This window comes from Melanotaenia boesemani, chromosome 22 (genome assembly GCF_017639745.1).
Source record: "Melanotaenia boesemani isolate fMelBoe1 chromosome 22, fMelBoe1.pri, whole genome shotgun sequence".
Lineage (NCBI taxonomy): Eukaryota > Metazoa > Chordata > Actinopteri > Atheriniformes > Melanotaeniidae > Melanotaenia > Melanotaenia boesemani.
Window position 1 is genome coordinate 21,761,902 of NC_055703.1, and position 23,270 is coordinate 21,785,171.

General features: G+C 37.2%; 2 protein-coding genes across 3 annotated transcripts; both read left to right on the forward strand.

Annotated features, from left to right (window-relative positions):
* Positions 1-300: 300 nt before the first annotated feature.
* Positions 301-9,959, forward strand: LOC121633902 (microtubule-associated protein RP/EB family member 3-like). 2 transcript variants are annotated; one of them, XM_041976224.1, is made up of 8 exons: positions 301-396; positions 4,248-4,317; positions 5,177-5,304; positions 5,392-5,537; positions 5,805-5,964; positions 6,988-7,124; positions 7,362-7,514; positions 8,410-9,959. In XM_041976224.1, exons 3-8 carry the CDS (start codon positions 5,184-5,186, stop codon positions 8,476-8,478), a joined length of 786 nt encoding a protein of 261 aa, XP_041832158.1. In that variant the 5' UTR covers positions 301-396; positions 4,248-4,317; positions 5,177-5,183; the 3' UTR covers positions 8,479-9,959. The 2 variants fall into 2 exon arrangements, with proteins under 2 accessions (XP_041832158.1, XP_041832159.1); XM_041976225.1 differs by having other exon boundaries at positions 5,180-5,304.
* A 724-nt stretch (positions 9,960-10,683) lies between these two features.
* Positions 10,684-23,247, forward strand: tmem214 (transmembrane protein 214). The gene is made up of 17 exons (XM_041975395.1): positions 10,684-10,952; positions 15,334-15,527; positions 15,810-15,960; positions 16,051-16,185; positions 16,494-16,576; positions 16,795-16,900; positions 17,624-17,705; positions 18,004-18,105; positions 18,802-18,943; positions 19,235-19,326; positions 19,431-19,479; positions 19,859-19,966; positions 20,092-20,209; positions 20,315-20,411; positions 21,152-21,320; positions 21,491-21,642; positions 22,090-23,247. Exons 1-17 carry the CDS (start codon positions 10,799-10,801, stop codon positions 22,217-22,219), a joined length of 2,064 nt encoding a protein of 687 aa, XP_041831329.1. The 5' UTR covers positions 10,684-10,798; the 3' UTR covers positions 22,220-23,247.
* The last annotated feature ends 23 nt before the right edge of the window (positions 23,248-23,270 follow it).

A 23,270-nucleotide genomic window follows, 5' to 3' on the forward strand; every position in this document is an offset into this window, starting at 1 on the left:
TGGATTTCAATTTTAAGTTGAGTGAACTGATTTCAAGTTAAATCGATTCATAACTTATTCTGCTGGTTTCTTAATTCAGTCTTCATCTTTCTTTCTGAAAGCCTATAAAGTCCCTTTATAATAATGTAATTTCTATATTGACTGAATGATAGATCTGAGCACTTTTTCTATCTGTGAAGAGACTGGAAAGGGGCTCCATTATGGCTGTTGCAAGGAATCAGGTTTACTGAAAACCCACTGTATAAATCCTCAACTGTTTAGCGCATGCTCAGTGCTGGCAGCTTAGGTGAGCGCAGTCTCGCGCAACTTGCTGAGACGACAGTCGGGGGGTATAGCAACGGAAAACCCATCAACAGAAGCAACGGGACGGCAGTGAAGGGGACAGTGTTTGCCTCTGTGAGTAATACCAACTCAACTTTACTTAAATTTTACCTCTCTGGTAGAGAACTTAAGTTGTTTTAACATAGATTTGATTCATGTTTCGGTTAAATAATGAAACCGTCCCGTAAGAGACAGGCATTCTTTTCATTGGTAATGTGCTTGTGTATTATCGAAAAGGCCTCCAGAGGGGGGTAAGGTTAGACTAGACAAAGTCTCGTTTTCAGTTATAGCTGAATGTATCTGAAGTTCGCTGAAACCGCGAATGTGAGACTGGAATAGCTAGAAATTCTTTTAATTCTACAGCAAAAGTCAAACGCGCTCTGATCTCGACCTGCAGCGGTAGCAGAGTAAGTAGTTAGCCGGAAGCTAGCTGGCCAGCCACAGAGGCAGCGGTGCCTGTCGCACCGTTTAACGCTTAGAGCTGCCAAAACAACAAATGTGAACAGTAAATCCGACTCCAAAGTTCAGCTAGTAAAAGTCTCACTCTCTAGAGTTTACATGCTCTGTAGAAAAAAAGTATTATAACATTTTAATCTCAGAATATATGGTGTAATTACATCTGCTGACATTAACAAAAATATTACAATGCACATTTATCTCAGATTTTGATAATAGAAAACAAGTTTGAATAGATTATCTTACAATCTTTTTTATTTATTTTATTGGTAAGACATAGTTATTATTATTATTATTATTATTATGTCAGTCTGATATACATTTAACCGCTGTGGTTGTATACAGTAATGATAAGAAATATGTCTCTAAATAAAACATACAAACAAAATCTTTAGAGATTTGTCTGGAAATTAGAAATTGGAAAAAACAAACGATAACAAGGTGAGTAGATGTCAATTTGGAGAGTCCAGATTTGTGCTTCTGATGATTTTTCAAACAGAGGGTACATTATTTTTATTATTATTTTATTATAAATTCATAATAAAGTTCTAACTCTTTCAACATATTCATCAATCCTAATAAAATGCCCTCAGGGCAAAACTTCAAAGATATCAAATTATAATAATATGACATTATAATTATGGTTGAATGAGGAAATTCTGACATTTTAGAGGTTTGAACTGCTATAACTTTGTCTATTTTCACGAAAAAATGTTTATTAATTTAAAAAAAATAGAAAGAAAAGAAAAGCTGTTGCTAACAAAGTTTCTGATTTCAGCTTTGCTGACAACAGATGAATAAAACTGGGAGTTGTTGTAGTATCATGTTCCTCTTCATGAACTTGCTCAACAGGTCGAAATAACTGGGATGTAGTTTGTATTAACTTGGCAGCTTGTTTCCTTCCTGGATGAGACAACCAGTGAAAAATAACAACAACAAATCAACAAAGGTTTTATTTACTGTTGCATATGAGGACACTGAGTTTGTCACATGTAATAACTGGCAGCATTCGCCAGTCAGACGATGTCACCTCTGTGAAGTCCTGCAGTCAGGAAGTGATTGTTGAATGTAACATCCTGTATGGTGTTTATGTTGGAGAGCGCCTGTTAACAGGAAATGCTTCAGTATTGTTGGATTTTTCCTTATCTCAATGTTTTATTGTGATGCTTTGCTGCTCTACTGGTTTTTATTCCTGTTGGACACCATGAGTGGTGATTTGAGCTGAACTGTGATAGAGCATGTTAAACACTCGGGCTAAAGAGATTAACCGAGGCAGAGATTAGTGGCCCGATGAGTAAACTAGTGCCTGTTAGTTTATCTTCAGCACGGTTCGGTCCAGAAGATATGTAGGCTATTATGTAATCTTTCAGTAGACATAAAATACAGCTTTTTGAATCGTTTAAAAATTAATTCAGCTTTTAGAATAATTTTAAGCAAAACCATGTTAAGTTTATTTCAATAGCACATTACATATACAAGACAATTAAAGTGTTTTATATTAAACATTAAAAGCACTACAGATGGTGTAAAGAAAGCATTAAAAAGTGGCAAAAGGCAAATATATTAAAAAAAACATAATAAACTCATAAATGAAAATGATTAAAAGTAAGATAAGTTCAAAGTTACTGTACAGATTTCTTGCATAGGTGCATGAGAAAAGAAAAGTATCATCTCTACTGGCAGTTTGTTCCATTTTTTTGCAGCATAACAGCTAAATGCTGCTTCGTCATGTTTAGTCTGGACTCTGGTCTGGACGAGTTGACCTGAGTCTTTGGATCTAAGAGCTCTGCTCGGTTTATATTCTCTGAACATATCACTGATGTATTCTGGGCCTAAAATGTTCTGGAATTTGTAATAAAATAAAAGTACAAAGGGGACTCATAACATTAAAAAGGTACTTGAGCTGTCATTTCAGTAACGGGCATTATGGCAGCAAGTTATAATGTGCAACATGCCCTTGGAGGACAAGGGTGGTTATGATTTGGAGGAGGATGTGTCAGAGTAGGGAGACAACATGGAAAAAAAAACAAAAAAACAGTGATATTTGTTGGTCTTTACTTCACACAAGATGCCAACACAAGGAGACTGAGAAGGAGATGTAACTTCTGACCTTCAAATTACTGGAATATGGCAGTTTGTTTGGAATAAGCATTTTAATATTTAATGTTTTGTGTTTAAGTGATAAATGTTAAATTAATGTTGATTATCATTGGGTGGTGTTTAGCTCAACTGGTTTAACCACCACCTCGTGTACAGAGGCTACAGCTCTTTGACAAGGTGTTTGGCGCCACCTGAGGCCCTTTGTCGCATGTCTTACCCTCTCTCTGACACCCTTTTCTGTACACTGACAGTAAAATAAATACCCCTAGAGCCAAGAAAAAATATAATTATGATTTCTTATGATATAGCAGTGAAGACTGTGTAAATGTATTTTTCTTTATTTAAAGTCTTTATTTGACCCAAAAATAATTAACATACAATTTATTACTGTGTAATATGTCAGAATTATTGTAGTGCAAAAACAATCCACCAGGGGGCAGAAAGTAAGTATCAGATTGTTTACAGCAGGGTTTTGAGTTTTTAACTTTGTAGTGTTGCAATAGTACAGAAACGTGGAGCTGTCACCTAAAAAAAACCCAAAAAACTGGCACCTTATCACGTTATAACGTGATAAGTTTATTGTAAAAACGTTAAACGTATCACGTTACATCGTAATACGTTTATTATAAGAACATAGCCTGTTCTGTATGCAGATGTTGTTACGACCTATATTGGAGCAAAATACATTTTATGGAAAATATACTAATCGAGCAGAAACATTTCAGTTCTTTTTGACAATGATTAATTGTTCTACTCTGGTTTATTGTTGCACGCACAGAAACATGGGACAGTTATGAGCAACACGGTAGGTCACCTGCCTGCGCACAGTGAGACGGTGCGTGTGTGTCTGAATTGCCATAGAGCAGGCATCCCCAACTTGGGACCTCTTGAGCCAGCGTCCTGCAGGTTTTCAATATGTCCATACTGCAGCACACCTGACTCAAATAATGGGTCATTAAGAGGCTGGTGCAGACCTGGTTTATTATTGTACACAAGACAGTTATGAGAAACACAGTGTGTCACCTGCCTGCGCGCAGTGAGACAGCGCGTGCATGTGTCTGAGTTGCAATAGTGTGTGCGCTGCTTTTAGTTAAAAACATGTTGTCTCCTGAAAATAAAAATTATAAAGGCTATATGCACCGCTGGGACTGGGAGAAATAAGTTGCCAACACAAAGACGCGGTCCTGTCTGCTTTAAGGATGCAACGTCAACAATATCACAGTGTCCTCCAAGCTTCACCAAATCTCTCCAATGAAGTCAAACTTAATCCCATTTAGTAAATTAGGCATTTCTCTGGACATAGCACACACAGTTTCCCCATACAACAACAAATGTGGTTTATTTATATAGTTTTGTTTTGTATCTTCCAGGTCTTTCTCTAAGGTGGTTAAACAAAACCCAGTTCTCAACAGTACACACCAAAACACACACCCAGTACAGGTGAGTAACATTTAGGATTAAACAGTTTTTTAAATCAAAATAAATAAATTACCTCACATTTGCTAAAATAATTAAATTTCTAGGGTTTTGCTGTGTCATCACTGTGAGAAAAAATGTTGAATAGTGGAATATAACTCTAAATAAAATGAATAAAAGTAATGACTGCCGCTCATTACTTTTAAACAACATTTTTTCCTGTGATATTATACAAATTCTTTCAGAACTTTGTTGATAGGTTAAATATTGTTTTTGTCCTGCAAAGTTTCTCCTTGAATGAAAGTCAGTTAATGACACTGAGTATGTTTACATACACATTTATATCTTTGTATTTATTCATAGTTATTTAATTATTTAAGTTTCAGATTAGGTGTTTATACACATTTTATATCATCTCAGCCATTGCAATCCTTATCAGCAGAGGTTTTTATATGCGGCGATGTCCTACTTTCTGTCAGAGAACTCCATGTAGCTTATCAACGTTTTTAAAAGATAAGATAATTAGGCGAAGAAGCAAACAAACAAATAAAAAAAAGAAAAGAAACAGACTGAATAGGAGACTAAATAGCTTTATTTTAACAAATTATGAGCATTTAATCATTCAAGCAACATTTTCAGAAAGATCTGTTATTCCAAACTCTTTAATTTGGCTAGTATGACTGTATAGGAATCAATAATATCCATATAATTTAGTTTTTTTTGGGGATGTTTATGTTCCATACAAAGATTGCAATGTTATTCTGTAAATATTACATAGTTTATTATATTTTGTGTGTTAATATAAATAATGTGTTTTTCAGCCTCATCATTCAAAAGTTAATCATTCAGCTAGTTGTGAAATAAAATCTGTATGTGTATGAAGCAGGAGGATGGCGGTGAATGTCTACTCCACCTCTATGACTGTAGAGAATCTGAGTCGTCATGACATGCTGGCGTGGGTCAACGACTCTCTACAGCTCACCTACACAAAGATTGAGCAGCTCTGTTCAGGTAAAAATTCATGCTATATCTCAGTCCTCTAATTAAAGTCCAAATGAATGTTAAGTTTTTTAATTTTGTTCCATGTTTTTGTTGTAGGCGCTGCTTATTGCCAGTTCATGGACATGCTGTTTCCGGGGTGTATATTGTTGAAAAAAGTCAAGTTCAATGCCAAACTGGAGCATGAATACATCCACAATTTCAAGGTCTTACAGGCTGGTTTCAAGAGGATGAACGTGGACAAGGTGAGAGCAGACTGAAAAAAAACTGTAGGTAATGTTTGTTGCTGAAATAAGAGCAAAGGGAGGTGATGAGTATCATGATGACATGCTCTGCATCCTGAAGATGTGGCCGATCGTCCCACGATGACTTCATTATTGCACGTAAACGTCATCTCTCCTGTCATTTAAAGACATGCCGTAGCTCCTGGCAAGCTCTGTATAAAAAAGAAGAAAAGGAAAATAAACTCCTTCAGTACTTTGTTTCTCAGTCCTTCTCCTCATCCTTCCCAGATCATCCCAGTGGAGAGGTTGGTGAAGGGGAAGTTCCAGGACAACTTTGAGTTCCTTCAGTGGTTTAAGAAGTTTTTTGATGCCAACTATGATGGGAAAGAATACGACCCTCTAATGATGAGGCAGGGCCAGGAAGGAACGCCACCTCCGCCTAACCCAGGTACACAAATCACAACAAGTGTCTTTCTGTGTGTCAGTGTGTGTAAGACACAGGTCCACTGTGTGTGAAGTTAAATACTTCATTTCACTGATCTCACCTCTTCATGCAACCACATCCCCACCTCTAACCTAGGTGAACCCCTTCATCCTAAACCTAAAAGACCCCCTCTCTCAGGTAACATCCCCTCCATTTTGCATGTGCGTGTTCAGTCTGTGCTTTCAGAGTGTCTTACTTGATCTGCCCAGGGTGGTAAATCTGAAATCTTTATTTGGACCTTTTACCAAATGAAAAAAAAGCTCCTGTTTTAGTATAGTGCAAAAAGTATCCACCAGGGGGCAGAGGACAAGTGTCAGATTGTAAACAACAGGCTTCTGAGCAAAACAAAAACATAAACAAAAAAAACATAAAGTGATAGAATTGGTATCAGAAACACTATGTATAAAAAAATATATGCACAGCATTAACAGGTTAAAACATAAACCATTTTAATTATGGATTATTAGGGATTCAAGTTAACTATTCTTGATGTGCTGTGTGCTGCGGCAGAGAAGAAAACCTCCTGCATGTTCTACACAGGCACCATTCTGGAGTTTTTCCGCTGATGAGAATGCATCTTACAGAGAATCTCCTGCTGTCAAGTGTATGTGTGAAAAGGAAACTGCAGCTAAAAGCAGTACCAAAATCTCCAGATGTTTTCTGCTCTTTGTGTTTAAAAGCATTGCTTTGTGACATGCATGTATGTTTTTTTAGGTTGGGCAAGCTTAAGGCTGGCCAAAGTTAGAGCAGTTTCCTTCTATTAATGGGTCATGCTAATGGTTGGGTGGAAGTAGGACACTTCTGTGGACCCACAAACAATTGACTTCTCACAACAACCATGTGAAACAGCATGTTACATTTATACACATGTAAAGCAGGAAAGGCGCAAATTTATTTTTACATATCATGTTATAGTGGTGAGTTAAAGGCTTCAGTCAAGATTCAAACTGTTGTAGTTGTGTAAACATAAACTTGTCTTTCTTTTAGGCCCCATGAGAACGTCTCCCACAGCACCGAAAAGCGTCCCCGCTCCACAGAGGCAGATCAACATACCAACAGCCCGCAGGAACACTCCAGTGACCAGAAATGGAGGAGATGCTGAGCTCATAGAGCTCAACCAGCAGGTACCACTGCTCTGACTTATTCAGATGTTTTATGATGATGTTGTAGCTTCCTGTGCAAATCTTTCATCCATTTCTGTGCTCAAAAGACCCTTTAATGTTAAAAATCACACTAGAATATTCATTACATTTTGAGACTCACTTGTGGCACAAGCAGTTTCATGTTGAGAATACCATCCAACCATTCTGCAGTTTGACCTGCCTCTCTTTCATTTCTTTCATTATTATGGATTATTATAGATTATGGATCTGAAACTGACTATAGATGGATTGGAGAAAGAGCGAGATTTCTATTTCGGAAAGCTGAGAGACATTGAGCTGATCTGCCAAGAGAGCGAAAATGGAAGCAGCCCAGTCCTCAGCAAAATCATAGACATACTGTATGCTACCGAGGTAAAAGCAGTGCACCACACTCATGGACATATTTTAGTGTTTGTTCAAACCAAATCAAAGAATGTCACAGTACCCATTTGGTTGTATTACTTTATACTTTGTAGTTTGGGTTAAAAATAAGCTGTAAAAAGGTGGGTGAAAGACCTGTGTTCACAGTGATATAATATTTTACTTAATACAAGTTCCAATATGCCTTTAATAAGCACACATATGGTTTTAGAGAGAAATTAATTTACACAGCAATTCAGTCTGATTTCTTGTGTATCAGATCTGTTTAGAGACTCTCTGGGATTTTTATTGCCAGAAATCCACTATGAAATACCCATTTTTGTAACTTTAAAAGCATTGTTTAATTATATACATATTGCCAAAAGGCAAGATGTTTAAAAGAGCGTTTATCTTTTTAGAGTGGAAATCAGAAAATATATGTTTTTTGTAAGAGCAGGTTTCATTTGTTCTTACATCCTTCTGTTTTAATGGCACAGTGACGCTCTTATTCTGTAAAGTCTAAACGTTGTCATGCACTTGTGCAATAAGTCAATTATAACTCATCAGATTTTAATTGATAAAGTGTATCCTTTATCCAGAAGAAATTAAGTCACTATAGAAAGCTGACTTTAACCTAGATTTTGTTAGTAAATCCAGTATTCAAAGCAAGATAAAGGAACTCTGAAGTACAGAGACCTGGCTCCCCCTGCTAGAATGGCTGCTTGTTAATCCCAGACACTGCAGAATTATGCAATTTGGAATTTGCAAGGAAATCTGAACTGCAGTCAAGATATAAACAAATGCAAGAAATCAACATTGGAGAAGACTGTAACAGACAGGCCTGCAGTTATTTTATGGCTCAGCAGTACAACCTGAAACCTAAACACTCACAGACTGTCTTTTGCAGGAGGGATTCGCACCACCAGAAGATGAGGAAATTGACGAAGGAACACGAGGAGACCAAGAAGAGTTTTGAATTCTTCCTCATTCTTCTTCATCTTTTACCCAGTTTATTATTTAATACCCCCTCCCTCTTTGTTTCACCCTATTAAATTACTTTTTACAGCCTCCCCTGACTTCTCCCACTTGGCCCACGGCTGTGCAAATCTACAATGCCATTGTTGTACAGCCCACTTCCAAAGGACACTTAACCCAGACCTGTCTGGACTAGGACCCAACAGTCTGGCTTGGCTTAATCGACTAATTCTAACTGTTATCAGAGTGGACAGCTGCACTGCAGAACTAGTTTAGCTCACTAGTCTGACAGAAGTTTGAAGTTAACAGCAGTATGATAACAGAGATGCAGCTCTGGAGCAGATGGTGCGATGAATCTATATGTCTGAGGAGCAGGTCAATTTCTCACACCATGCACTCTTATCTGTGCCCACGCACACACACACACTAACATGCTTCAAGGTTCGTTCCAGGGTTTATATATGAAACCAAGCAATGTTTTACAAAAGATTCTATCAAGTTATTTTGATATTATGACTGAAAATTTCACAAGGTGAGATTATATAATGTTTTATCCTGTAGAAGAGCGATCAATCTCATGGATTTGTTTTAATCCTGTAACATATAATGATAAATGATGTGAACATTTAGCCCACAGACATATCACTGACTTCAAACTTGTCACATGTACAGTACCTGCTCATGGAAGTCATTGTTCTGAGGTAAAAACATCACACGTTTTACATCGTTATTCCGTCAGAAAAGGTTTTTAATAAAATAACAGCTTTGTCATGTCCTGACAGCTTGTTTAGGAGACAGCATGTTGTATTTATGTTTTTATTTATTTATCTTTTTTAATCTGCTCTATACAGTTTCTGAAAAAATGTGGCTTGGATTTGGGGAGATTAAAGGTCTTGCACTAAATGTAGCGAAACAAACAAACTGAAATGATCCAAAATGCCAACATGCAGTGACTGTCATCTGCCAGAGATACAGAAAGATGCAATTTTATATTTTGTAGGTTGTTTTGAAGAAATGTCATTTTTTTTTTTTTTTTTTTGTGTATGTTTTGTTTTTTTCCACTGTATTCTTCGCTAGCCAAGTCAGAGGTGTCAGTGTAAATTTTATTTACCAGACAAATATCAGGCTATGAATAAACAAATAAAAAAAAACAAGGAAAGAATGAAAAAAGGAAAATTAACACTACAGACAGACACTACTAAATACTAATGTTTGACTGTGTTAATTGAGTTAAACATTGTAGCTGCTATCATTACTTTTCTTTTGCCGTATTTGAGTTTTTATATGTTGCATAGGGCTGCTAACAAAAGAAAGCTTGGTTTATTGTGAATGACAGCCAAGCTGAGTGTGATGGACATTAATTGGACCAGTCTCAGAGGAAATACATCTGATCCTCTCACAGTTTGTTACCTTGGCAGCCATGTGATAAATTTGCATCATTTGGAGTTTCTGCAGGTATGTAATAAAGCTCTGAGATTTCAAGAAAATTAAGAAATCATCACTGTTTCGTTCTTTGCTGACATTACTGAAGTTTTAGATGTCTTTTATTTTCAAGTTAGCAACTAACTATTTATATTGCACCCACATACATAGAATCTTACACCTGCTATGCTGCTAAGGAAAGTGCTTCTATGTGGTAAAATATTTTGGGACCAAGGACGTGATGTATTGCAAAGGTCAATGGGCAAGATTAACATTTTGGCCCAGAAAGGATCAAAATGTTTACTGTAGTCTTTGGTTAAGCTTTTTTGCTCTGTTGAATTAAAAATATCTTGATGGAGATCCAGGAAATTGGTGCCAAATACTACATGAGGCATTTGCAGCCCTTACTTGCCACCTGCTCTACTAATAGAAGCCAGACAGAGAACTGTTACAGGTCCAAGATTTAACTGGACCTGGCACTTGTTAGATACCAGTAAGAGAATTACATCAGTGAGAAACACCCCCCAACCAACACACACACACATATATGTATATATATATATATATATATATATATATACATACATATACATATATATATGTATATATATATATATATATATATATATATATATATATATATATATATATATATATATATATATATGTTCTTTATTAAACAAATAAATTAAATGTGTATGGACTTCTTCGACTACATAAATACTCATTTTCATTGTTCAAAATACATCATTCTGACGTCAGCCCGACAAAGAGACGTGGCACGCGGACAGTTAGGATCAGAGAAGTTGACAGAGCGCTTCGTCGTCGTGTCCCACCGCAGTAAGGAGCCAGGAAGTCACGGTACCCCGATCTAATAACAGCCCATCTGGACTCGAGACATGGCTTCAAATAATGGCTCTGCTGGGAAGTGGGAGGTAGTGAAGAAAGGAAAGAAAAGTAACAGCTCAGGAGGAGCGAAGAACACGACTGACAAGAAATCTGGCAGCGGGGGTAGGAAAGCCCTGGGCGAATCTAACCAGCAGCCATCCAGACGTAAGTGAACACGGCCTTCTGCAAGATGCTGCTCAATAAACCCTCTGCTTAGTGACTAAAGTTTAATTAAAAAGACAAAAGTCGGAGCTTTGTCTGCACGTCAAATTATAAATTTGGTGTGAACTTTTTTATGTATTTACTGACATTGTTGCAAAGGAGGATGTCTCGCGATTGTCATCAGATTTGACTCGCCAGGATTTTAAGCTAACGTTCGCGTACTATTTTTTTTTTATTTTAATGTTCTATTGTACTGTTTGTGGTTTTATTTAAAGCGTATCAATAGGTCATTTTTAAGTATCTCTACCGACACATTAATTACGTACTGACACCTTACTGGCTACTTTGTTTTAACATGTTATATATATTATAAAGCTAATAAGCTAGCATGTTCAGTTAGCACATTAGCAGATTTTGTCCTGATGTGTCAACAAAGCCAACGTCATCACCAAGTAGCAGCATCTCGAAGTATGTGTTAACAGTCTTGTAGCTTATTGATTCTGATCTTTAAACTGCTTTTCAAGGGGATTTTAAAAAAAAAAATATTTTAGTTCAGCAATATTGGGCTTATTTGTCACTGTTGCAGGTGTTGATTAACGACGTGGCTGTTTAAATCCCATGTTCCCATCCATCCTTCCTGTTCTTTGTTTAAAGTATCTAGTATTACAGTTCTAATATGTAATTGAAATCTTAAGTTACTGTCATCTTTATCATCACATGCCTTTTGCTTATTTCTTGTGTGTTGTATTTTGAGTGAAAAGGATAAGACACATTCTTAGCATACTTTTCTAATAGAAACATATTTTGATAAGTCACATGTAGCTTGTTTTTGTAACCACAGTCTGATATAACACACTACTCTTGTTTTCTCCAAGTCCTGATCATATTTCATTCTTTTCTGTAATGTTCTTTGGGAGGTTTTTAGAGATCAGTGGACATGGTTGTCATTATTGGACAATACAGTTGACAGTTGGAAAATAAGGAATGAGAATAATGCTCTGCATTTTGACTGTGATCATTTATTTAATTGTATGCATATTTTAAAAAATACAAATAGGCAATATACTTCAATTATATACAATTATCTGTACTTTTGCTTAGATCGAGAAATGCACATAAATTTACAGGATTTTCAGTTTTCACCCACTCATAGTTTTGTTTAAACCCTTTTGAAAAGAAAGCTGTGAAACTACTCGACACTCTGGATCCTGAAGTGTACGTGGGGAAACATTTAGCTGAATTAACCTTTCAGGTAACATGGTGTTCCACCACTGAAATGGTAATTGGTTTGTTTCAATTTTACGGAATCATGTCAGATCACACAAATGTGGCCTGAAGGTCTGTCATGGTTTATTGACTTTGTTGGAAGCTTTACTTTAAAATGGAGCACTTTGTTAATACCTGGTTTTAGTCTTTTCATTATATGGCTTGATTCGTCAGCATTAAATTCTTGAATTCGTGTTCGATTTAATTACAGTACCACAAACCTGAGACTATTAATAGTAAATAATGTGGTCAAGTCCAATGACTTAGCCCTTGTTTGTGAGAATTTATAGTGGGCAAGTCCTCAATTGCTTAAGCAGAACATAATAGTTGATCTATAATAATCATATAACATTTTTTTCTTTATATTCATAAGCATATGTTCCTTTCTGTAAACCTGGCAACAGCTGCACTGAAGCACTGTTTTGTTTTGTTTATGCACTACTTCTCTCAATCATCCTGTCCAAAGTCTGCCTATAATGGTGACCGTTGCTGTGTCAGTGGGAAGGCAGTGTAAAGGCAGAAAAATCTGTTTGCTGAAAGTATTGAGCACTGGATCATGAGACTTGTTTCTGAGTTTCTTTTTTTGTTTGTTTTTGCATGCTTAAAATTATCATCCACCCTCAAGTTTAGCCAAAAGGGTTTTGAATGAGGTCTGGTTAGAAAAGTCATGGATGGTTGCTACAAATTTGGACATTTTAAAACAGATTTTTCCAAGCTTAACATTTTCAAATAGCTTTTAACCAGGGGTAATGTCTGTCATTGTTTTTTACATTCTAGTCAGACTTTAAAAAGATTTAATTTAGGTTTATTTGTGTCGTGAATACAATTAATTCTCTTATGTCATTTCTGAACAAAATTAAGAATATCCTTTGAATTTTGATTATCAAGCATGAAATTCTTTTTATAGTTATAGAAAATATAACTTGCAGCACTCTCGATGTTACTGACTTCTGTTCAGTTAATGTGAGTGGAAAAGGAAATATCCTTTTCAGCAGAATACTTTGTCTATTATGAGACAAGTCGACCCCTGTGTTTTAAAAAAAAAATGACTGACAGACTAAACTCACCGACTTTTTGCTGCAGTCTGAAGAAGTATTCTCTGTATTTGCATGTGAAGGACTCAGTGAGCTATTCTCTGTTGGTGTGAGAATTTGACCCCATAATGGGGTCTGTACACCTCAGATTACATCCCACCAATACTGTGTTGACAGAAAGTCCTAGGACTTTGCTAGGACCTAAATAGATGCCAGACTTTGGCAATTCTGGTCTGGTCTACTGCAGCAAAACCCTGGCAGTGTTTTCCTTTTGTATTAAGTTGTGTTGTACTGCATAGGCAACATTTCAAGTTACCATAGTCTCTCAGTGTTCTTCCCCTTGGAATACCCAACTCATTCACCTCAGAGGACCCTCGTCTGTCTGCATTTTGTTTGAGATTTATGATGACTGCTGGTTACATTTCCTCAAAATTGTTGCAGACATTGTATTCCTGTGCAGTTTATATGATAAGTAATTCCCCTCTCTACAATAGTCTTGGCATTTCCTTATTTGGACACCAACTAGAAAATAAATTATGGTATCAAATACTTGTTTAGTTTGCTTCTGTACCAACTTTTGATAACTTACTAAGAACTGGAACATTTAAAAACCTTTTCCAGTCTGTCATGTTGCTGTGTCTTCTTAAATATTAGGTTAAAGTTAACATAAAGCACTGATCATGATACAGTAAGCCTGTTCCATTTGATTTCACATCACATCAGTGTTCATTTCACTACGGTTTGTGAGATTGTCTGAACTCTGTAACTCAATCAAAAGTTGATCAAGAGCACAAAGGCTAGTGCTTGTGCTAAAGCTAACACTTGCAGTAATAGATGATGGCGAAACAGGAAAAGGGAGGTTTACTAATGGATCGTGAAACGCAGGAGCCAAGTTTTAGCAAATTGTTGTCCAGTTATTTCACTCTGAACCTCCAATGTCAACATCAAGTTGACATGAACGCTTGCTCAGATTACTTCTGTCTCAGCTTTTGTGCTTTTCTGTTCTGCTTTTTACAAATGTAATGCTTACTAAGCTGTCAAAACATGTCTGGTCTTATGCCAGTAAAACATTAAAGAGAGCCACTAGAGTTCAGTATCTACGATTTGACCTGGATGACTGGGAATCTACACCAATATATAACAAAAAAGTAAATTACTAAACAAATAAATCATCATTAGTTCCATCTACCATATTGACTATTCCTGAAATTACAAATGAGTTCTGTGTTTGCGTCATAGCCCTGTGTTTTACAGACCAGATATAGATTTAAATTTCATTGCAATGTATACGGCTAAATGATCTGTGAACAACTGGTGACCTCTGTCAGCAGCTGCTCAAGTTGATGGGAGGTTCTAACTGTGGTTCTTGTGTACAGCCTCATGGACCTACAGTTAATTAATATAACTGTCTCACCTCATGCAAGGTGCTTGTGCTCTTGGCATCATGGATGTTACATTGGGTGGAAGTGTAATCCTGCTTCTCTGCCTCAGGTCACGGCTGTACACTAGTTGAAAATAACAAAGATTTCTATTAAATTTTCTCATTACTTTTGGGGGAGGTGTCAACTTTTTTATTTTTAGTCCAGAGTCTTAACTCTTTCAGAGGCTTTGACATCCAATACATAGACTGGAAAGTAAAGATGATAATGTTTAAGATTGAACAATTTTTCTACAGTCCCAACAATAGCTGATATAGAGAGCATTAAAGGTATTTGTGTTGGCCATGAAAACTTTAAAGTGTGTTGAAACTCTAGTAGAGGGTTGTAACTCTGAATGTCATTTTGTTGCAAACCGGTTAAACAGATGGGAATACTTGGAGTGCTGTTGTTGTTTGTAGTCTTTTGGAAATTCCCCAGTCAGTGTTTCATGAATATTCATCTGGATATAAGCCATGAAGGGAGGGTTGATGGGATAAGCTGCAACCTACAAGAGAAATTCCATTGTCTTACGCAGTGGCTTGGACTTCCAGTTCAACTTGAGGACAGAAGAACGTTTTACAGAAAAGTAGAGGAAATACAAAAAAAAAAACGTGAATTTTACCACAGCTATCTAACGACTGCTGCCTTATTTTGTTTTTTCGTCAGCACCCCTTAAGATGTCAGAGACAGTGTATGACAACTTTGAGAAAGTGGGAAAGAAGCAAAACAAGGAGCAAGTTCCACCACCAGCGGAGTCTCAAAGCAAAAAGTCCTCTTCAAGTAAACTATCCAAGAAATCTCCCTCCAGCAATACAGTCACACCTGCAACTCACAAGACTCTGGAGGAAGCTTTCAAAGCTGTGAGTAGATTGTGTTTGTCCCCTAAATCATCTAGTTTGATATCAAAATTAACTTTATCATCCTTGGTATTGGTGTATAAACTAAGTGATCTTTTTCAACTAATGAAGTAAACGTAATGGTCTTTTATAGCCCTAAATGTCCACATGCAATCACACAGTAACAAAGCTGCATTATCGCAGCATCAAATCACTTGCACATGCTAAAAAACTTCAAGTCTTTCTTTAATATATGTCTTCTAAGAGTAAAACTCTTATGTTTTTGCTGTCCTGGTCTGTCTTTAGTTGGATGTTGGGGACCTGAAGCAGCAGTTGGCTCGTAGTCAGTCCCTTTTCCCAGATAACCCCTCAGTCTGGGTCAAAGATCTGGCAGGATACCTCAACCTCCATCTGACTGCACCAGAGAAGGAGCCCACGCTTAGCAGCTATACTCACGGTCAGTCACACGCAGGCTTTCATTTTTCACATGCTCAAAAGACGGCAGTTATTACTGTGCAGTGTCATACTTAATGTTTTTTTTGCCCAGACTATCCGTACAGCCTTACCGGGAAGGAGCTGAGGGGCGTTATTAAAGGCCTGATCGGACGTTGCAGCAACGTTCTGTCGGATTTCTTCGACCACTGTGTTTACAGCATGCTCAGGGAGCTGGACAGACAGTCAGGTAAACCCAAGGGGTCACAAGCAGTAGCGAAAGTGGCTTCAACATCCTCGTCTCTAAGGTGCCCTGAGATGACATTGTTGTGAAGTGGTGCCATGCAAATAAAGATGAATTGAACTGAATTCTCATCTTTGATGTAATCAGTGTTAGACACTTCTAATGAAAGGCTGAATGGGAATCAAAGAATAGGATGATCTAACTTGAGGCAGGGTTGATTTTTCTTTTTTTTTTTTTATCTACCAAAACATATGATCAAAGCAGAACACCACCACAATCTGTGGTTTAAAGCCAAAATGCTCCCTGTTTTGCAGGAGAACCTCTGCATGGTTACAGAGTTTGTATTCAGGCAATCCTGCAGGACAAACCCAAACTAGCCACCCAGAGCCTGCCCGAGGTGAGTGTTTGATTCCTACAGACAAGTAGCTACACTGCCCTTCACTGATTTGAATTATTTTGCATTAAACATTCACACATAAAGATATTTGCTTATAAAACTGGTTATATTTACTTTGCCAGCTCATTTCCTGTCATCAGACATAGAGAGCAGGGTTTGTCTTTTGCAACAATTTTGCAGTGAGATGTTGTATTCCACCCTCTTGTCTTCCTCTCTAGTATTTGGAGATGTTGCGCTCAGTTCAGAATCGTCCAGTGAAATGTTTGACCATCATGTGGGCTCTGGGTCAAGCTGGATTCTATGATCTCAGCCAGGGACTAAGAGGTAATAAGCAGACTTGAACTCAGCAGAAAATAACATGTATGCAAAGCTACAGTCCAGCCTTTCTTCTAATTTCCCAACAGTATGTGCCAACAGGAATTCTGGGTCAGGGTTCACTGAAGCAACATTGCGTATTAGCACAGTAACACATCCACTCACAGCCAACTGTTGCTCAGGTTTTTGCCTGTTAGAGCTGCTGTAAGTCTGCAGTATGTGGGCAAGGGGGGATAAATATTCTTGAAAGATTACACAAAGGCTTTCATCTACAAAATAAGGTTATTGAAGACCATTTATCTCCCTGAAGGCACAAAAAGTCACAACCGACTCATTTCAGTAACTTTGTAAAGCTACAGATGTAAAAATAAACCTATTTTGATATGTAATCAGAGTTAAAACAGCAGGAGGGACTTCAGTCCCATCAGCATTCTGTTTGACCCTCAGACTTTGATAGTGACTGGACTCTGCACATGTACAAGGCTCATTTACTGATGTATTTACAGTCTGATATGCGATGAAAGTGGTAAACGTTACCATGCAACAAAGAAATTAAAATAAAGTCTTTACTTGATGGGTGCTTTTTCATTTTAACTTGGGGTTTGCTCATTGTTGAATCAGCTTAAGATTTAAGGATTCAGGATTGAAAAGTTGAGACATTTAATTTCAAAAGTAAAATGTCCTAAAATGAGAAGAAGTTTGCATGTTTATCTATTTTTATTTGTGCTACAGTGTGGCTGGGGATCATGCTTCCTGTGCTGGGGGTGAAGTCCCTGTCCTCTTATGCCATCGCCTATTTAGAGAGACTACTCCTGTAAGTCTGTCTGAGAAAAATATGGCCTAATTTATCTTGTTTGTTTTATTCTGGTATTATTCTGCTTGACAAACTTCTTTTAAACCTTCTGAATGCTCCATTTTTAGTGTATACAAGGCTATGGCTACCACACACTGACTTCCTCACTCTTTTCTGTTACTTTAATTCACTTCTTTGAGCTCAGTCCAGTAATGTTAGAGGATAACTTAAACATTTAATCCTTTTTACAGCTAGTGATTGTGCATACTTTTTTTTTTTTTAAGAAATGTTTATTTAATTTTCTCTTTTTTGCCTTCAGACTTCATGCAAACTTGACAAAGGGATTTGGTATCATGGGTCCAAAGGAGTTCTTTCCTCTACTTGATTTTGCCTTCATGCCTAAGAATGCCCTGTCACAAAGGTAAAGAAGGTTTTTTATCATTATTGTTATTACATTTGTCATTTATCGTTGAATAATCCTATTGTATGAACAGCATAAGCCTAGGCTACAGTAAAACTAGATTTTGTCAGATGCTTTACTCCAAATTGTAGCTAATTAAACGCCCACAAGTCGTGACTATGAGAGCAGAAGAACAGCATGCGTGTGGCTGATTTCAGATGTGCTTAAATCTTTGATTAATATTTAATAGGCTTATCTTTTTCAAGCCAGGATGAGGGTTTCATTCACTCCCAAAGCAAATGAGGATGTGAATTGCACACATTTCCATTAACTGGTTTGAACTGACTAAACCAGATGACAGTGTCGTAGTGGCGGCACACGCTACAGTCCTTGTGGTTGTGAATCATAGCGCTCAGACCAGAAATAAATGGGTATTTACTTCATTTTTTTTAGTCTTTATTTAGTCTTTTTCCTGATGGGCAAAAAGTTATTTATATTTCCAGTCCTTTCTTGTTTACATCTTCCAAGAGCAAATCAAAAACAGCTGACAATTCAACATCCATACAACCCCTGTAATTAAGAAAAATCTAGTTCTTGAAATAACTGAAATGTGTAAGTGCTATCAAGCATGGTTTTTTGAATACTTTCTTTTTAATTTGCATGGATTATGCACTTCTTGTTATGAAAATGATTTAACGTATCTCCGTTTACATACAGTTTGCAGGAGCAGTTAAGGCGTTTGTATCCTCGACTGAAGGTCCTTGCATTTGGAGCCAAACCCGAGAGCACGTTACACACATACCTGCCGTCTTTTCTGTCCAGAGCCACGCCACACTGTCCGGATGACATGAAGAGAGAGGTGAGACCAGAACATCCACAGAGTAAAGTGAAATAAAAATTCTTGGTCAAAAGAGTTTCAGAGTTTTTCTCAGCGTTTACAGGTGTTTTTATGCCTTACCTGCCAGTTATTGTTGCTGCCAAATGACAGTGTTTCCTGGTCTACTGTAGTACAGTTAAATCATTTTAAATATATCTAAATTTCAACATATGTAACCCTCAAAAATCAGACACAGTGGCCCTTTTTTATTTGACTGTAAATCGTCTGTTTACTCAAATGATTAACAATATGTTTGTCCTGTGTCCTTTGCAGTTGCTCAGCAGTATGACTGAGTGTTTGTGTGTGGATGTCCAGAGTTTAGGAGTGTGGAGGCAGCTCTACACTAAACACCTACCGCAGTCCAGGTAAATGCATAAAAAAAAAGTTAGAAGTTGAAAGACAACTTCTTTGATTTGTGGCATGAATTAAAAGATGGTACCACCTCTTAATTTTTTCTTTTCCTCTCCAGTCTGTTGTTGAACCACTTATTGAAGTCCTGGAATATTCTTCCACCAAAGGTATGATTTCTGATGTGTGATCTTATGGTCATACACCAAACTGACCACCTTGAAGACATTTAATTAATTTTTTTTACACATTAATGCATGAACAGAATTATTACACGCCATATTAAACATTTGAATTTGGCATTATTTCAGCAAGAGAAGCTGATTTTGCACATGTAGGTACTTTGTTACAGCTGTGAACTGAACCATCAAAAAAGACTTTTTCCTCATTATTTCTTAGTTTTTTAAGCCTTACATTTAGAGTCAAAAAGTTTGGAAACCAAATTCTACTTATATGTAAAGCAACTGTGTAATTGTGAGTCTTTTCTTCTTTTTTTGTTAATATGTTATTAATCATTTTAAATGCTTTTCTTCTTCATGTGATCTATAGTTGCGGAAGAACCTTGAAGAAACAATCCAGTCTTTTAGAGTGACCAATGAAGAGATGAAGGGCACAACAGAATCTCAAGACCTCCAAGAGTGCAATAACCTGTGCCAGGTTTGATTCAGACTAGTTTAAATTCACACAAAATAGGACCTGAAATAGAGTTTTTGTTATCAGGCTATAAGTTCTTAGTGAAACGGTGGGGATATGTCTTTGTAAATAACATCTTGTGTTTCCAGAATCTTCAGGTAAAGATGCGAGGTCAGGGGTTCCCCTGGTTCAAGCTGCTAATGGTTTTGCTCGTGTTCGCTGCTGGTTTCATTGCCCATGACATCAGATCCCACAGCTCAGTCACAGGTCTGGCTGAGTGTACTTTTCTCACTGCAATCACGAGTCTTCGTATTTTTGATAAACTCAGCCGTTAGCCCGATTACCGTTGCAGTAAAGGTTGTTGTGTTTCAGATTCCACCACGGCCAAGTATCTGCAGACAACAGGAGTCACAGCTGTGTCCCAGCAGGCCTGGAGCAAAATAACAGTCTACTCAAAGCAGGGTTTCAGGTAGGACTTTGGTACATCCTGTCTGGCCAGGAACCAGTTAGCCACCTTCAAATTTACTCAGTTAATGATACTGTGCAAAAAATTTGACACTGTGTACATGGACAACAATACTGCCTTTTTTTTTAAATAAGACACTTCCAGTTACACCCTTTACACAAGTTGAATAACCCACTCTTATCCCTTGTTACAGAGTAAAACTTCTATATTTTACATAACAGAGAGCATTGTTGGGGTTTGTTTCTTGCTCCATGTGTTTTTTTTTTTTAAACCTACAATTTTTTTGTTCTGCATCAACTCTGCTGCTTGCTTGATGTTGCCAGATGAAGTGTTAGAGATACAAAGCAACAGTGTGTTGCCAGATGAAGCACAACTCTGATTTTACTTCAAATATGATATTATTTGGGTTAAGGTGATTGGAAAAATAAGGTTTGCAGTGTCTTTAAAGTCTTAATGAGCTGTACCACATGTAAACATGGCTACTATACTGTCAAGCAATTTCCTGAAATAATTTTTCAAAATGTGTCAAATACTGTAAAATTATGTAATAATATAGCTTATGGATATATTATCCTTTTTATTAGGTAAACCTGTAGGATGTAAAGGAAGCTTCCATTATTTAACAGGGTATTCATGATTGATTAACAGTCATTTTGCAGCACTATTCTTTGGATCTGCTTTTTTATTTCCATGCAAACAGGTTATTAAACATTTTTAATTGTTTGTTTTTGCTTCATTTGTAGCTGGTTGGAGAAAAACACTCCTCATTATTACTCTGAGTGTGTGCGAGTATTGGGCCCAGTAATGGAACAAGGTTTAGAAAAGGGAAAAGCTGCAGCCATTTCCATGTGTGACAACACCTCACGGTTTATCCTCTGGGTCAAAGAAAGCACGCCGCTGGTCATCGAATGGGTAAGACAGTCTGTTTTTACTTATTACTGTTTAATCGGCTCCTCTTCAGTGTTGAGTCAGTTTTTTTAAAATGTTTAAATTAACTTTAAAACATTAACGTGGACTACATGGGAAACTCAGACACTTGGTTCTGTTTTTTCATTTGCTTTTCCCTCTATGTTCTTACTCAGGTGAACACCAACACTCCAGAGAGTGTGTTCCAGGTGTTGGCGTACATAAAGGAGCTCCTCATCTTCATCCATCAGAACTACATCCTGCCAACGCTGGCGTACATGTCTGACCTGCTACAGCGAGCATGGACCAGCCTACAGGACTCCTGCAAGTCAGTACTTACAGAAGCAATGAACCCCCCTTGTTACTGAAGTGTCTGAGCCAGTTAAGCTAGTTCATAAGTTAAAACTTGCAAACGGCTGCATCAACTAGATGAATATCCGTGCATATGCACACGAAGAGGCTTTTAGAAATTGTGTTGGATTTCAGGATTAAATTATTTTCACATGAACACCAACAATTTTATTAAAGTTTTATAAGGTAAAAGTTACAGATACTGAGCCGTCTGAATCATGTTTTCTAGATGTTTATATATTTAGGCTAAAATCTGTCACTGATTGTAATCAAGTCTGAGACAAAGCCTCTCAGTGTGGATCCTTGCAGCCTAACTATAAACTCATGCAGCTTAAATCATCAAACTTTAGTGTTGAACATTTGAAATAAATTAGATTTTTGTTTTGATTTGTACCAACTCTCCACGTGTTTGTGTTTGTTGCAGTGGGGAGGTGTCCATGTCGTGTCTGCAGGGCCACGCTTTGTACTTTACAAACTCAACATGGCAGCTGCTCCAGCATACGACCTCAGCCATTAAGACGTGGGCTCAGGAGCTGCTGACACGAGCAGGATAACGCAACAGATGCTGACTAATTTACACACACAGTATACACACAGTGTGTGTGCAGTGATATACTGTACATGCGCTCCCTGGCCCAATGTGAGACTGCCTTCCAGTGCTTTGGCTACTCTGAGGACGTGATTGGACAACTGGGGGTCAGATGAAAACAAACTCCCTCACAAAGACTTCTTTGTTTCTTGTTTTGGCTAAATTTAAATTTATCAATCAGTTTGTATAGAAGTTTTTTTTTTTTTGGGATTTTCTACAAATTTTTTTTTTGTCACTGCTGGATGCTGAGGTCGTATTTTTTCTCTCTCCCTGAGTTTTCTACTGCAGGTTCAAGATACTGCTTTAACCTCCTGGATAAAGAGATATATAATTTATAGAAAATGTAGGTTTGTAGATTTTATAAACCATTTTTTTTATTTAAGAATAATTACATAAGGAAATTTACACAAGAAAACTTGGTAAAGAGCAGGGAAAAACCATTTAGAAACCTCTGAAGACATCATCTTAAATGTTGAGGACCACTTAGTCTCTTCTAATTTGTCTCACTCAGCCTTCATCAAGCTGAAGCTGCTCATAATGAAACCACATTAACATGAAACATAGGAGGAAAATTTACTGGAGGGTTGCCTCCTTCAGAGTATTTCAAACAGAGAGATTGAACCAGAAAAAGATGCAGCCCAACTGCTGTTCCTATCATGCCTCGCCTCATCTCCGTTGCTTTATTTTTATCCTGTTTATTATATTTCAAAAGCCACAAGAAGTACAGTGTTCATGTACTTGCTTGATGATATTCTAGATTTGTGTTTATGTGGTTCAACAAGCTTTGTATCTTTAATGAGATCACAATCAAATCTGTGCCAACGGCCCCTCTGTACTGTACACTGAAACATGAGAAAACATCTTTGTCCAAGCGAAACATTTCTGACCAGCTCATTCACTAACCCATCCTTGTACACCAGATCAGATGGATATGGCAACAACTAATGTCTTACTTTGTTATGTAAATCATTTATAATAAAGACTTCAACCCTCTGTTTTTTTATGGTCATCTCCTT